We start from the raw sequence: 17,177 nt of genomic DNA, 5'->3' as shown, positions 1-17,177 counted from the left end.
TTATTTTTCTAACTCCTCTTAAAAGGAAGTACTGAAATCGCAGTTTAATTTTGCTATTTACGTACAAATACCTTCCTATGTTATTCAAAACGCTTTTTCAGAAAAATTGTTATTGAGGATGGTTTTGAGGACCGCAACTATAATCATTCTTTAAAAAGATCTCTCCAGTGGTAGTTACGGTTTCGACTTAACACCTTATCAGGTTATAATGATAGAATTGCTTATTCCAAATTTAAAAAAATCTGTAAAGCAGATATGTAACTTTGCAAAATAGACAAAAAGGACAGTCTATCCAAAAGGTACAAAAATCACCTTAACAAAAACTTACAGTTTAAAATGTTAAGTATAAGGGTTGATTAAACGCCAAAAGGTACACAAATCAGCAAGTACCTAACATTTCATTAATTCTTCATTAATATTTAAGTAATTTTACTGCATTAATTTTCATTAATATTTTTTAGAATTTATTAGATGTCACAGACCCTTATGCTGGCCACTTCATTTATAATATTTTTTTGATATAATTATGATAAATCACATATATGTACATGCATGTTAAAGTAGAAAAAGACAAAGTTAGAGTCGGCTACTGTCTTGAATTCGTCTTACCGAAATATTCGTGAGCACAAATAACACACATAACATAAAATTTTTTATATTTTTTATAACGTTTTTCTTTTTAACCTGTAATTAACAGTTTGATTATTATAAATAACTAGATATTACAGTCAATCTACAGAGCTACTTGAACATATATTTTGTAGACGAAAATGGCCAGCATAAGGGTCTGTGACATCTAATAAATTCTAAAAAATATTAATGAAAATTAATGCAGTAAAATTACTTAAATATTAATGAAGAATTAATGAAATGTTAGGTACTTGCTGATTTGTGTACCTTTTGGCGTTTAATCAACCCTTATACTTAACATTTTAAACTGTAAGTTTTTGTTAAGGAGATTTTTGTACCTTTTGGATAGACTGTCCTTTTTGTATGTTTTGCAAAGTTACATATCTGCTTTACAAATTTCTTTTATTCTCATTTTCTTTTGCAAATTTTATTTTATTCTATTTCTTTTGTCCCATCTCGGCCCGCCCCCTCTCCATTGCTAAGCTGGGCAATCTAATGTTAGCTTAACATAGGCACAATGTAAATGCGACTACTTGGCGAAACTTACTTGCAAACTGGACATCTCCATGCCCCTCGTTCGCAGTTCAGTTGAAGGTAAGACTCCAGGTCGAAACACTGAATGTGTTTACAATCGTGCCCCCTGGCCGGTAGTGTTATTTTCTTAAATGTGATGGGACACTTCAGAGACACCTGAAAATTAGAATGCAATGCGCACGTCAACAACGTGGTGGTGAAAATCGGAGCTGAAACTCTCAACTCTGTTTTAAATAAACAATTATTTCGTTAAAACTCTTGAGCTGCCAACAAAATTCATTTCATTTCATAAAATGTTCCTATGAAAATTTGATGTAACGGTTTACCTTTAGTGCGGTTTGTTCTACACCATCCTTGTCTACACAGTTGTAACCTGAACCGCCGGAAGAGGTGTTGTTGAAGTTCCTCTTGATTTTTGCTATACAGTGATCAGCTGTTAGCAGCCGCTTCTTCAGCAGTCCTTGCAGCACACTTCGAACGCTCGGCCTGTGTACCAGTTGCAGTACAAACAGGTGCGACTGTAAAATTTTAATTTTAATTTAGCACATTTGAATACTAAACTTCTGTTGCGGCGAGGCTGTTATTGGAGAGCCAATAGCAGTCAGTTTATATAGATTTTTATTTCGTTCTTTTGAAAAAATTGTAAAGCACAGAACCCCTGAAATTTGTATATTTAAAAACCAAATACAGTAAATTTATCTATCTACCTACTAAACTTCTGCTTTTATCAGCTTATGAAAAAACTATGAAGTTTATTTAAAAACTATGAAGATATTTTGTTAGTTAAGTTGCACACTGAGTAATAATGTTTTGCTAGTACAATACGGCTATGATTTGCAGAGCTGGTAGTCACTTGCATTGGCATCCGAACGACATAAGGAACATTTGAAATTTGTGAAATCTCTTGCGGAAAGAGGTATGCAGGCCTGCCAGAAAAAGGATGCAAGCAACTCTCGCCTTTCTTGTACGCCAGGTGCGTAAAGGCTGAGATAGGAGTCAATGAACAGGAGCCTGGGGACTCCTGCCACACGCCTTCTTCTCAATAGAAAGAGAAAATGATGGCCGATGTTTGAGAGCAAAATATTTCCACTTGGAAAAAGACAGATATCTCAAACCACTTTTTAATTTTAAAGTAAAAACTCGCAAATGCAAAAACGGTTTTTACTGAGAAATTCCTGAGTATACTTAGAGATAAAAAAAATAATAATATTTGATACGATATTCGTATCACTAAGATTCTTTCTAGGATAAAATCTTTTTGAATTAATCAAACCTTATAAGTATAATTTGGGTAATCTGATAGAAAAGAAACAGAAGAAAGATCAGATCACATTAAGAGAGAAGCAGAGAAAGTAATACTAACACAACAGCAAGCAGACACTGTTATCTGTATGGTGTTTCTGCCTGCTTGGCACACATCTTTCAGGTAGAGCGGTTTATGCGAGGTCTTATTTTCCCCACGATCTATGGAGAGTGGAGTTGCGTTGACGGAAACCTGGACACTGGCCGGCCAGTTGGTGTTCATTGCACGATCCTCATGGTGAAAACATTTCAACTGCAGCTCCAGATCCGACCTGCAAAAAATCACGTTTAAGCTTCATTATTCTGCTTCTGGATAACAATGTACAAAATAAAATATTAATGCAAGTAAGTGATTTCCGTTCAGAAGTTAAATTAATTTGTCGCCAAGGGCCTGAGAGGTAAGTGCCAAATGAAGAACACTTTGACAGCTACACGTAAGTGTTCTCAGGTTCTTAAAATATAATCACCAAACCAAAAAGCAGTCTACCGACAATTAGAGAAATTATATAGTTGTAACACTAAACCGTTCCTCCAAAGGAGTCCACTAGCTATATCTTCAAGGATATTGACGGGTATCTCAGTAACATAATAACTTTAAACTCCCTGCATCGTCACAGTACAGAGTTTTTGATTTTCTAACCAGTTAGATTTCGAGCATTGAAACTTGGAACTAAATTTCAACTACTTCTATAATTAAAAATATACAGAAACAATAGCCCTCAATTAGAGGCCATTAGATCTTCTAGTTTGTGCAACGAGCTCATTTCTTTTTCAATCAAACCGATTGTTGTTACCTTTACTTGTAAATAACGAAGCGCCACACCGCGAAAACCAATTTTCATTTCATGTAGGTATTGCTCAGGGGGTGTCAATGATGTTAATATTATTTAGGACTGGAATTAGCATCAAATAAATGAGGCCCCCTTTAAATTTATTATAATGAACTAATAAATGTTCTCATACCTCCACATCAACGTTTGATGGACTGTAGGTTTCAGCTGGAAGACATGGTTACTGACAGCCAGGTTATGTTCCAGCCTGAATGGAGGTAGGATGATTCCGTCCCTTACGGGAAACGTAAGCCTTAGTTCATCATCTTCTACAGAGTAAGAAAAAAAAAACAAAAAACAAATCAATAAAATATAAATGACGTACGAACAAACTAGCTACGACCAATTAAAATATTACAAGGTTGCAAGGTAATTACATATACACGTAGTAATTTTTAGTGATGTTAAGGAGTAAACACTGATTATTCAAATTTAAACATGATTTTGCAAATTCTCTTACTGCAATTAATGAACTAAAAGACCTTTAACTATTTGATTACTACTTAAATCTATTTTAGAAAAACAAATCTTCTTTTAGAAAAAAAGTATTGTCATTATTTTTTGTTTAAAATTTTACAAAAGAATAGCACAAGACAAATTACGACCATGTTCAAATAGATTTAATTCCAAGGCCAGACAAGCTATTTAGTAATGGTTTTGTCAACTTTAATTATAATTTTAAGTGCTGTTGCGTTCAGCTAGCTACGCTGTGTGAAATGTATAATAATGGGTAGAGTACGGCCTCAATAGGTCATATCTTGTGATCTACATCTCAACTTCCCACATTGTAGGCGTTCCTATAATCCTTTTACATGATTCCATAACTCTTATTCGCCATATTGGTATACTTTGTTTATGTGAATAGAAACAACGAAGGCAAGACAATTATTATTTATAGTTGTTGTCTAATCTTCAGTTATTTGTTTATTCCGTAGCATTTACAGTGAAGATGGCACCCACCCAGGATGTAAATTGAAGGCCTTTAAAATGGCCTTCATTGCCATAATCCACTCCAACTGAGGAAATTTTACGATTTCCAGTTGTACATTAATTGCTGGTTGTGTGATTTAATAACTGGTAGAGAACGGCTTCAATAGGTCACATCTCGCGATCTACATCTCAATATCCCACAATGTAGGCTAGTGGAAGTTCTTAGATTTAGTTTGTCTCTTTTTGACTGACTCTGCCCGAGTTATTTCCACTAATAACTCTTTATTTCGTGTCTTTGTCACGAAGAGAAACCAGTGTTAGGAATTAATTTTTAGAACTAGGTATCCAGTCTAGGATACCTGCTACCTAATTTCGCGTCGACGTGAAGATTACCCCATTAGGGTCTTGACTGATCAGAGTTATTTAGTACCCCTACTGCATTCTGTACCTCGCAGAAAGGCCAAAGGACATGTTGATTAAACAAACTATAAGTACATTATATTTACAAGTCTTCCTTTTTTTATTTTTTTTTATTTTAATACTTACTTTGCGACAGAACTTGCTGCGCTTTTTGCAATTCGTTGAAAGAAGGTTTGACGTCGGGTGGGTAAGGTGGCATGGAGTTTGCCGGCGTTAGAGGAGGTGTCGGATTGCCAGGAATTGGACTGTGCTGGTAACTGGTCCTCTCTTGTGGGGTGAAACCGCCACCTGCAGGGCCCGGAGCAACTACTCCGCTAGCCACTTGCGGAGGAACTCCGGCCGTTCCATAGCCTTGGTACTGACCAGGATACGGTGGTGTGGTCTGCCGCATCGCTGCGCTCGCAGCCCGGCCTCCGGCAACCGGACCTGCGGCGCCAACCGCTCCAGCTGGCATGCCGCCTCCAACGAAGCCCATCTGCTGGGATTGGTACTGCGACTGGAAGTTCGGACGACCTCCGTACCCTCCTCCATACTGCTCAACATTAAACAGAACAACATTGTAAATTCCTTTTCAAACCCCTTTATTGAACAGAAACACATTTGGAAAACGTCCAGTTTAACATTACCTGAGGGCTATTGGTGGGAGGGAAAGGTTGTTGCATGTTGGGTGCTGGGCCAGGACTAGGGTACTGCCCCCGCTTCTGAGTCATGTGCATGGCAGGACTGGGATACGGCGCCAGCCGCCTCGGGTACACTTGACCTCCGCCTCCCTGCAACACAAATTATAATCTCGTAACTAAAATTTCCTTGAAGAATGAAGAGGCTTCCTAAACTTGAAATTGTTAGTTATGTTAGCAAATAATATATTTTTAGTGATTATTTTTCTTTTTTTTGTCTCACCGGCAGCTTCCCAGCCGCTAAAATCTCAAAATCGAAAAGACACGGTATACTGTCAATCAAAGGCCTCATTCGAAACATCCACATCCACAATACTCAGAATCCACTTCTGCTTTATCAATATTAGTATTGCCAAGTTAAATAAACAATATTCAATGCCATCCTTGGGACGATAAGTACATTAGTTTGTAATGTGAATAGTTCTAATTACAATTTCTATGATTACGGGCGAATGTGACTTTAATTACCCCTTACTGTTCAAGAAGGGGAACCTACGGCCTTGCACATTAACCATCCTGAATTTTAGTCTCTCTTTTATTTCTTCACATTTCTGAATTGATTCTTGCATATTTAAATACTTTTCTGTAAATACAACCATTAACTGCGTAATTATTTTGTATCACTAGCTGGGTTCAGTTATTAACTTTTAAAAAGCTGAGAAAGCTGCAATAAATCAAACTGTTCACTATCACTTAATCCAGTAAGAAGCACTACACTGGAAATGAAGTCTGACGTGAGCGCCTTGAAATACTTTCTTTTCTCCAACCCATTCACAATTATAATCGCCAAATTTTCTCCAAACTGGACCCCGGGTATGTTATTGGGTGGTAGCACAAGAAGAGGGGCGGTTTGGATTCGTCAAGCTAACTAATGCGACTTCCATTATTATTTCAGTTTTGAAGACCAGCGTGTGTACGTATGACAAATATATAATTAAATCCTGTTAATGCACACTTGACTTGAATTTAAACTTAAAGAAAACAGAAAAGTTTGAACTAAACCCGATTGGAAATTGCGGCTAAAATCCAGTTTAGGCCCCAGTTAGTGTAACTAATGCATTCTACTAAAAGACACCTTCCTTATCGCCATCTTCCACTACTTTGCGTGCTTATGTAAGTTCTCTGATAGTACTGATTTTGTTTTCTTTACTAACCTAACCTAGTTAGAATATAAAGGCAGGTAACTTGGAAGGTGTTATTTGGTTGAGTTCCTTATCCAAACATACTGATATGTAAAAGATCTGGGAAAACACGGATTATCAATTTACCAGCATGTAGTGCACAAGTCTTACCGGATATCCCGCCAACCAGTATTCCAATTTTTATATTTTAAGGTCTCCCACGACAAAAATGAACGCCACCACCAATAGCAAACAAAGAACATCTTTTTCATAATGAAGAGCTCTGTTTCAAAGCAGGTTTCAAGAAGCATCTCCGGAGATGATGATCAGAACACAATTTACAACACAGATATTTTATTAAAAGCTGATTACAGATAAGACTAAGGTTGCCAGGTCTTCGGATTTAAAGGTTTGCAAAACTAGGCTTTAACTACCACTTCTCCTAGTGTACACAAAACAGCTAGTTTTATTAGAAAAATAGAATTCCCGTAAACACAAGCTGGCATTCAGGATGCTGTAACTATTACATGTTATCACTCAGTGCATCGCTTCATGGGAACTATCTAACTCTAAGAAAAGAATTCCTCATATTGTTCAGACTGAGGGAGTAAAATGGGATTTCAATAAATTACATGATGTGGAGTAAATTTTTCATAAATTAAATGATTAAAAACTTAATTTAAGTACTGATAAAAACTAAGTCAAAATCTTGGCTTATTTTGTTGAAACTTCATTAACACAGCACACCTGACTGCTAAACTTACCTGTATGCAATGTTTCTGTTGAAAGAATTCTTTTCTAAATTGGGATATACCTAGGAATGGAATAGGGTGCTTGTAGAACCAACTAGAGGCTGAACTTTTTACTATGAAATGAATTCATTAGAAATGTAACTATGAACCTGAATGCATTGGACTAGTCAAAATATATATTTAAACAAAATAAATTTTAATGCTTTAAATAAGTACACATTACTTCATTAATATAGATTGCAATAATCTTTTTTTCTCTGATAGATACTACTGAGAAGAGTAATTATTGCCAATTATAGTCATGTTGCCAAGCTTTAGACCTAGGTACTTCTTCAGGGCTTATATAACTGATTAACATTGGATATTGGTTTTATAAACATATATAAATTGCTACTACATTCATTTAGTACATATTTGAGTGAAGCAATCAATACTACATTTTGCGCTACAGTAATTTGCTTTAAGAGAAATCCTTGCTTCACTCAAGCTGCTTGCACTAACCGCTCAAACAAACGCCATTCCGACAAGTTAATTACAGTTACTGAACCTCTTTTACAACTGTCCGTTTGGACTGTGAGATCGCCATTTAACAAGGAACTGGAAGAATAAAATGACTCCTCAAGGAGGAATAGTTGTGGTCAACTGAGTTTCATCCTGTAGGAGGTGATTAGCAACTGTCTAGGATAAACTGTAATATTACGTCAGATATCAGAAGTTCTCATCTCTTTCATTCCTTTTGTCCAGTAATTTATAAAATAGAAATCAGTAATAACAAATTCCGAGGGTAAATACTAACTACTCGTAGTTTAAGTATGTTTAAAGTAAATGACCTGACAGTGGCTTATTAATGAAAATTTTCTTTTTTGTAAATATGAATGTTACTACGAGTAACGTAGTACAATCCAAGGACTGAATTAGGATAGTGAAGAAGATAGATTGATAAAGTTATTTCACTAATTTGCAGAATGGCCGCAGATCACACATGGAACTCCAGCTAGTTCGAGATTAGGACATCTCTTTGCAGATAGATGTCATACTCAGAGCAGAGACCAATGCACTTTCTCTTCCTCCTATTAAGAGGAGTGTCAACGGTTCGATATCGAGTTCTCTCAGAAAATAACGTACTAGATCGTTATTTCACACACATACAAAAGTTATTAGAATAAAATATGTTGCTGATATTCTGCGTTTAAAGAAACTCGTTTGTCCGGTAATCTGAATTGAAGATTTCCTCTTTGTAATCGCATATCGTCCAGGGCCTTCACGGATTCGACATTCATTTGGAGATCGCTCGCAATCTCTTGTACACGTTGAAACATAGTGCATGCAGATTTATTTACCGACATTACCTGCATGGGCATGCCTTTGATGGGGCCGCCAGCGGAGGACTGCATGCCTGGGGGACCACCCTGCATCATGGCCTGGTGCATGGAGCCGCCCGCCTGCATCATGTTCATGTTCATGCCGTTCATGGCCGCGCCTCGCTGTCCATAGCCGCCGCCATATTGCTGCCCTTGTTGCCCCACGCCTTGCATCTGCAACACCCACAAACAAAACCAAATTAGTAACAGATAACCTCCATACTAAAAGCCAATGTTGTTAATTTAGAAAACTTTTTTAGCTTTCAATGATTTTATACAAAGCACACTATTTTGCTTTCGTACGAATCGATATCGAAACTTTCATGCATTTGCAGAATACAATGTATTTGACTAGCGCTTGTAATGCATCACTGGCGTTGTCTGTTTCCAATCAGTCTGAAACAATTCTAGGGAGTGTGCGTTGTGCGTAACAGTTTTTGTTATCAGTGCACTTGATTTCAGTTAGAGACAATTGTTCTAGGGTGTAATTAAGTTTAATGTGTGTAAACAGTCGCAGCATTTTATTATCCAAGAATTAATAAACAATAAAATAATATAATAAATTTCTCTGAAGAAAGAAAAAAGTACTAAAATGAGACTGGTAGGTTTAGAAGTAACCAGTGGGAAGGCTGACTGTGAGGAGAGTTGGTTGGGAGTAAGGGATTTCTAAGGGTCAAAGTGATCTCGAGTCCTAGGCACTATGCCTTCGAGCACCCGTCTGGAATAATATATTCACCAATAGGGGCGGGATCGAAATATATCCTCAAGGAATAAGAAAATAGGTAACTGAACGCAAGGCGATCTTGATGCTATCAATGTTTACAAACCGTTCAAACTTCACCTAAACTTTGACAATTTCTGTCCAAGTCAACTTCAGATGCAAAGATGATAATAATGCGAAAATTGTGGAAATACTCTGCAGTCTGCAGTATTACTCTTTACTAGTTCGGTTTGCAGGGCAATGATTTTACAACAGAGCCCCGCCTAGAGTTGTTTTTCCTAAATGGAACCTAATGATGGAAGAATATTATTACCAATTCCTCTCTTTATGATAAAACTATTAGTCCCCAAAAAAGGTGAATAGTATTCTTTCTGCAATGATGTTACATTCAGTGTTTGCAATAATCTTATGATGAAATATGGTATAATTTTAATTTATATTTAGCAACAGATTGTGTCACCTTGAAACCTCGGCACGTATAACCAGCTAAGGGAAGAGAATCGCCGACATATCTCCAGATTTGGCTCCATTTGGTCACCACCAATGCGGGCAAATAGTTTCTATTTGTACTTTTTTAAACCGTGAATATTTATGGATTATTCGGAAAGAGGAGATATGAGGGCGTGGTGGGTGGATAGAACCGGAAATACACTGCCTCCAGCGCCCAACTGAGTGCGCACTCCAGTGAACTATTTGTTCTTCCGTTTGCATCGAACGCACTAACTCTGATCCAACAGTTTTATAGTTATAATTTTTTAAGACGGAAATACGGCCAAACTGTTGGGCCAAATAAGTGTTTTTCTTATTATACTTTTAATCGTCTTCCATCTTTCCTTTGAAGTACCACTACAAATGGTCGGTGCCACTTCTTCTTCCTTCTCCCTTAAAAAAAGGTTACATGTTTTGATAAATGACCCGAGTATGAAGAAATCTTCTCAGCCCTTAGTTTCTCTTTGTTGAAAGCATTTTTCATTTTTATCAGATTTTCTTGAAATTTTAGACACACCCAGATTGTAACATTTTTCAAGAGGAAATCGTTTTAGGGTGGGATTCATTCTAGTGTCATTTCGGTTTATTGCCAACTGTGTAAACAAGAATTAAATAAGTTTCTATAATTAGAAGATTAAAAGTAGAAAGTCAAGTAAGTATACAGGCAGCAGATTTATTTTCGGAGGGAAGACATTGCTAAGTTCTAATAACCGGACGGTTTAATTTATGTGGATATTCGTGTGAACAAAGCGGCTGGCGGCGCACAGCTAGTTAGGGCAGCGCTCATGCTTTGTGCAAGTTAGCTACACCGAGTGAGACGGGGATGGCGGAAGTTAGTGATCCATCTAAAGAGAGAAGAGAGAATAATAGGCGTCCTCAATTTCTCTTCGCTCCTCCATGTGTACGTAAGTCTGTCTGAAGGAAAGTTAGAACACAGAGTAACTCGTATACTGTGCGTGTGAGGGGTGGGGGGTTTGCAAGGTGTTTGCGCAGGATCTCTGCCACTTGCACCTACTGCACACACTTCCGTTTCTCTTGGTCACGGCGTGTCTTCCACTCGCAACTATCCACTTGTAACCTGACCGCAACCTTCCTTCCTCCACTCCACCACCGCTAAATGTTCTCCGCCGATTTCACTGTATAACCCCAACAATGCCTTCTTTATTCAAATTGTGGCCTTAATGTAAAGCACAATAAATCAATATATACTTTTTCACTTCTTTCTTATTCACAACTGTGTGTTTTATGCAACAATATCAACATGAACAAAATAGAAATACAAAAAATAAAACTAAATCACAAAAACAATAATATCCAGAAAATATAAATCTGGAACGAACCTCACGGACATTCACGAATCACTCTCACGGACATGCAAGTCGGCATCATGTGCGCATGGCCGTCATGCGAGCAATTAAAGATTGTAAACACAAGCTAAAAGTACTAAATGACGCTTAGCATTTGATATTTAGTTAAAAAAACACAAATGATCGTAAGACCGCGAGGAAATTAATATTCTGTTCCTTTATAACGGATTTACGATATTTCTTGAATACCCTTGCCATTGGGTTCCTGCTCATTTGGCGTCAAACAGCTCAATACCATTCTCTGTTAAAAAAGCCTTTGTATTTCAATTTGAATAATAAACACGGTAACAGGATTTTAAAAACTTAAAAACAGTCACTACTTATCGATTACATCTTGTTGAAATTGGTTGCTCAGTTGAGGTTAACAGACAGGTTCTATCCTGTCTGTAAACTCCTTCACAGTTTGATCTCTTAGTTCAAGAAACTATGATTTAAATCGTATGAGTGTTACATCTGAACCTTCTTCTGTTTCTCACGGAAAACATGAAATTCCGGTGAAAATTTATATTTGCAAATCTGACTGCATTGCAATAATTACATTTTCTGCTAGTGTGAATTTGTTTATATATTCTATAATCTAAATAACTTTAATAGAATATTTTTGAAACTAAACAGCAATAATGAACTGATAGTGGTTATCGCAGCCCGATAACAGACTAAGAATAATATTGGCGTAATAAGAAAACATCCGTTCTAGTGGAGGCTGAGCCAGATGGCTTTCCTACCATGATGTCACCAATCGACCGGTGCTATCGATAGCGACAATTCAATAGTAAATCAGAGCACGACTTTATCTCACTGTATTCTTCTTTGTTCTAACCTAAACATCTCATACATTTGAAATATATTCAGTTCATCCTAAATTTTAAAAATATTTCATTTTTACTAACATCCAGATAGTAAAACTGTTCATCACACTGTAACGTCACATTACAGTGAATTCACCCCATCCATAATTAGAGAGCCCTAAAAAAGGATTTACCTGAAAAAAATGGTTCAAATGAAAGGGCATACAACAGATTAGAAAAGAAGCCAATGAGTGCACAAACATTCAAGAAAATCCTTGGAGCCATTTCCGAGAAAATCTGGACAAAATGGAAAATCCATTTCGTAAAGATCCATTTAGTAAAGACCTGAAGTTCCTGTTGAGGAATTCGATCGATAGCTCGAGCGTTCCAATCGATATATAAAGTTCCAACTTTCGCATTGACACATTTTCCCGGAATATTGATTTTATTGGGAAGGCGTGCTTTGTTAGAACATTCACGGTTTTACCAGTCATGTTTAACATTAATGGATCTGGAATTTTACCGTATTGAACATGTATGATATTGAATTCACCAATCGTAACAACAAACCCCATGATTCAAGAAAATTTAATGACGTAAGAACGAAAAGAAAATGGTGAGAATTCATATTGCTTTTTTAGGTGGTTTGGATGCGAATTGCAGAGAATTCTAACCAAGTTTTATTCACAAATATTTTTAGTGAATCAGAGGAAAGACTGCAGTTGATTGAATACTTCTGAGTGGGGTGGAGATGTGTTGAAGGCGGCACGGAACACAAGAAGGGGCAGCCAAATACCGTATTGATCTAACTTGCAGCAAGGGGACCGGCTTAGCAGATAAGCGTCACAGTTCTCCGCACTACTGGAGCGATCATCTGCAGCGCGACTTCACGCTCAGGACCGTTCGACTCTTGCTGGAGGAACTTCTTCAGGCGGCTGCACCAGATCATCCCTCATTCAGTCTGCGAGTTCAGATCGCCTGCAGCGGTAAACCGTAACGGCCAATTGTTCACATCATAGTCGCCGACTCTCTCTCCAAATAGTAACGGTTTGTCGGTTCACCGTTGGATATAACTGTAACCTGTATAATATTTCAATGTCCCTCCATCCGTACACATCGTCCGCTGTAGTACTTCCTCTTACAAGCTGCCACTGGAAGGACTGTGATCGTCAAGTTTCATTTCTCTTTCTCCGCTAATTGTGATGCTCTCTTTTTTTTCCTTTGAAGTTCTTTGAAAAGGAATGTAAGTTCTAAGTCACTCTAGAGATGGAAATTAGTAAAACTTGGTCTTTTCAAATTTCAGCAAAATTCAGGAAGAAAAAAAAAACTGGTGCGACCACTCACTTGTTTTCTTCAGTTTTCTCAACCAGATTTTGATTCTGAGGATCTGATAAAAGTCCGTTAACCTGATGGGACAGTTTTCCATTGTACATCTTTTTCGAAATTTCTTGAGAATCGCGAAGAATTAACCACGTTAATTTCTTCTTTTTGTTCTGTTTCGCTTATGAAAATAAAACTTCTTTGCCCTCAAGAATAGTTCGACTTACTAACAGTCGCTTTGATGATGTCAAGAGTACACCATCAAAAATTGCTTTTGAAAGAGATTTCTTGATACTAATCATAAACTTGCTGCAAGATAATTGCCTCTTAACTATTGGATTAACTAAGTTATCTGGGAAATTTGCCAATCGAAGCTAGATAACAAACTATTAGAGAGTTATCTATCCAGCAGAGAAGTGAGCATTAGTACATCAGCAAACTTGCAGAGAGTGTCGGCGACCCAGCCCAAGGGGAGTTCTGCGAGCTCACAGAGCCAAGCAACAGAACTCAGGCGGAAAGTGTTTGAACCAGGAACACCTCTGCTCAACAGATAAGAAGTGATAATGGGGTGGCAGTGAGAGGCAGAAGTTGTCATGGCAACTCGACGTCATCGCCGTGACGTACTTTTCTACACTTCACCCCTTCACTCTTAGTTCCGTTATCCCTACAAATAACACGTGCGCTATTGACTAATAATAGATATAAACAAACCTGCAAACTTTAACAGTGATCGCTTGATTTAATTTACAGAATTAACTGCCAATTAGGAATTTCTGAGAAATATCCGTCGTGAAAGGTCCTCAGAGTCTGCATGTAGACATAGATAGGTACAAAACCAACTGTAAATCTCAAAAATTAAGGAAGCTTATACTTCAGATTTCGTTGGGTGAGTGTCCCGACAGTAACCCATCAAAATCCCTCAACTGGAAGAACTGTTCTGAAAGGAATTTACACTTTCTTGGGACTTTATGTACTCCTGTTGGTCTACAAATTCTATTCTCGAAAAATTCTATAACTGGGAAAGGGGATGACTAGACTACCCTCTGACGTATCATTTAATTATAATGTACGCTTCTTCCTCTTGCTTATAATTGGATGGTAAAATACGTTGGTAAAATCCCCAGCTGAAGAAAGTTCCAGTACTGGAAGCACATTTTGATTTTTTTTGTCTAAAAAGCTTTTAATGTCTATTCCTCAATCAATTTGGTTTTGAGATGAGGGTTATCGAGAAAAATATTAGTCAGAACCTTGAGAGCTGAAAAATCTCGAAAAACATGATTCTCAGATAAACAGTAAACTTAAAACGTTTCACTAGCTCTGTGCACGAGATTAATACAGTTGCCAGTGGATTACAGTCGTAGAGAAGTAGAAGCTTAAGACGGTTGTGCATACACAATGAAGGAAGTGATCGATCTTGGAAGACAGAAAGAAAAGAGAGGTTGGCCACGTGGTTAACTAGAAGTGTTCCCAGAACACGTGACCTGAGTTGACTTTTTACCTACAATCGACACGTGAACCAAACCGTGCACAGTCTAGTTAGTTAACAACCTAGTCGTTCCACTTATCCCTTTCTGTTTGCAAACTAGACCCACCTCACTACATTCCGCTATCTCAGCCTGTTTGTTGTCTTCGGCATAGGAGCAGACTTCCATTTCGGTCACAGTGTTAAATAATGAGAGAGAGCCACCACGTACTCCCAAAAGTTTAATAAGAGAAAGGAAATCTGAGTGACCCAAAATGAAAGAAAGGAAGTTATCTTGAGGGTTAATATTATAGCGACAAAAAACACTACAAATTATTAGTCTATCGCTAAAAAGGTTTATTTTTGGAAGAATCTACGATTAAAGTTGCTCTTCTGCTAGTTTTTGTACAAAATCTTATTGCCAGGTCCCACCGTCCACAAAGTCGAAATGTCGAATACGACCTAATTGAATTCGCACCGGCCTCCGTGTAACAGCCACTTCCTCTGAATAAAAGAAAACTTCTTGGGTGGACTCAAAGCGGAAAATCTGGTGCTGATTGCAAGGCAAGTGGTTGAAAAAAGTACCCATCAGACCGTCTTGCATTTCACTAACATGTTTAAACCTCGTGATAAGGCGTCTGTTGCTAAGAGTAATGGCGATTAAGAACGACTGATTTTCAAAATTTCTGTTGTTTTTTTTGGTTGAAATTTTCTTGCTATGAATCGCTTCCGCTAAAAACTCCTTTCTAAAATCGGACACGATCGTTTTTACTTTTACTCAGAGAGTGGGCGAGACCAATAAATAAATACAGCGTGTAAGATTTAAAGAGCAGTCTGAGTGTTTACGTTTTTGGGTAACATTTCATTACACCGGCAAACTGTCACACCTCAATACATCGGCACTGGTATCCATATTCCTGACCTTAAGAATGATGACCTTATTGGCCGCTGGGAAACGCCAGGATCAATATTTGGAGCAACACTCTTTCTTGTACAATCATTTTCTGTACTCTTACTTCAAGCAAGAGGAACAATTGCAATCATGTTGTTTACAAAAGAGTTTTCTTCCAAATAAAACTTAATAAACTACACAAGTATTGTGAAGAAAACTGACTGGAACTTAATGTAGCTAAAACCGTTGTAGTGCCGTCTATGAATTGCTACTTGTAAACTTCATGATTTTTGTTTGTTGGTTTTGATGAATTTTCATGTTTTTTACAAATTGATTATTAATAATTGTATTTGAGGAATTATGTTTTGCATCTATTTGTGTTTGTGTTTTCACATTCCGCTTTTGTAAACGTACATTTGATTATTAGTCACTATAATAATTGTATGAATAGTTTACAAAAAAAGTAAATAGACCTAATAATTTATTTAATGGAAATAACATTAATTGAACAGTATTGCTCAATTTATGAATTGTTGAGGGATGAGTTCCACTGCCACGCTAAAGTCTATATGATCAACGAAATAAAAAAATAAATATACAAAGAGAGAGAGATAATATAGTGGTTTGAAATTTGATGTGTTTGAAAACCACCAAATTTAACCTTCCATATCTCATTAACTATTATCACTAAAACCTTCCTACTTATATCAGTTAGAGAGCTATGTTTTCTCTAAGTTTTAGTAAAGAGAGGATTGAATTCTGAGAAATAGAAACGGAGATATAGACGATTGAAATTTGATGTCTTTGAAAACCACCAAACTATAACCTTCCATATCTAATTTACTATTATCACTAAAACATTCCCACTGATATCAGTTGTAGAGCTATGTTTTCTCTATATCTTAGTAAAAAGAGGATTGAATTCTAAACAATACTAACGGAGATATAGACGATTGAAATTTGATGTGTTTGAAAACCACAAAAATTTAACCTTCCATATCTAATTAACTATTGTCACTAAAACATTCCCACTGATATCAGTTGTAGAGCTATGTTTTCTCTATATCTTAGTAAAGAGAGGATTGAATTCTAAACAATACAAACGGAGATATAGACGATTGAAATTTGATGTGTTTGAAAACCACCAAATTTTAACCTTCCATATCTAATTTACTATTGTCACTAAAACATTCCCACTGATATCAATTGTAGAGCTATGTTTTCTCTATATCGTAGTAAAGAGAGGATTGAATTCTAAACAATACTAACGGAGATATAGACGATTGAAATTTGATGTGTTTTAAAACCACCAAACTTTAACCTTCCATATCTAATTTACTATTATCACTAAAACATCCCCAATTATATCAGTTGTAGAGCTATGTTTTCTCTATATCTTAGTAAAGAGAGGATTGAATTCTAAACAATACAAACGGAGATATAGACGTTTGAAATTTGATGTGTTTGAAAACCACCAAATTTTAACCTTCCATATCTCATTTACTATTATCACTAAAACATTCCCACTCATATCAGTTGTAGAGCTATGTTTTCTCTATATCTTAGTAAAGAGAGGATTGA

General features: G+C 36.8%; 1 protein-coding gene across 2 annotated transcripts in view; it reads right to left on the bottom strand.

Moving 5' to 3' along the window:
- tna (Zinc finger MIZ domain-containing protein tonalli) overlaps positions 1-17,177 on the bottom strand; it is a 134,238-nt gene that overhangs the window by 10,638 nt on the left and 106,423 nt on the right. For both annotated transcript variants that reach the window (XM_074116727.1, XM_074116728.1), the window contains exons 4-10: positions 8,546-8,731; positions 5,273-5,416; positions 4,773-5,178; positions 3,430-3,565; positions 2,528-2,738; positions 1,491-1,682; positions 1,178-1,320 (exon numbers count right to left, since the gene is read on the bottom strand). In XM_074116727.1, coding sequence (XP_073972828.1) covers positions 1,178-1,320; positions 1,491-1,682; positions 2,528-2,738; positions 3,430-3,565; positions 4,773-5,178; positions 5,273-5,416; positions 8,546-8,731 — 1,418 coding nt within the window. The remainder of the gene's footprint in view (positions 1-1,177; positions 1,321-1,490; positions 1,683-2,527; positions 2,739-3,429; positions 3,566-4,772; positions 5,179-5,272; positions 5,417-8,545; positions 8,732-17,177) is intronic.

The sequence above is a fragment of the Rhodnius prolixus genome, unplaced genomic scaffold (genome assembly GCF_049639745.1).
Source record: "Rhodnius prolixus isolate KJV_2025 unplaced genomic scaffold, Rpr scaffold_25, whole genome shotgun sequence".
Taxonomy (NCBI): Eukaryota; Metazoa; Arthropoda; class Insecta; order Hemiptera; family Reduviidae; genus Rhodnius; species Rhodnius prolixus.
Note: the sequence above shows the minus strand (reverse complement) of the source record. Positions and strands in the feature narration are given on the sequence as shown.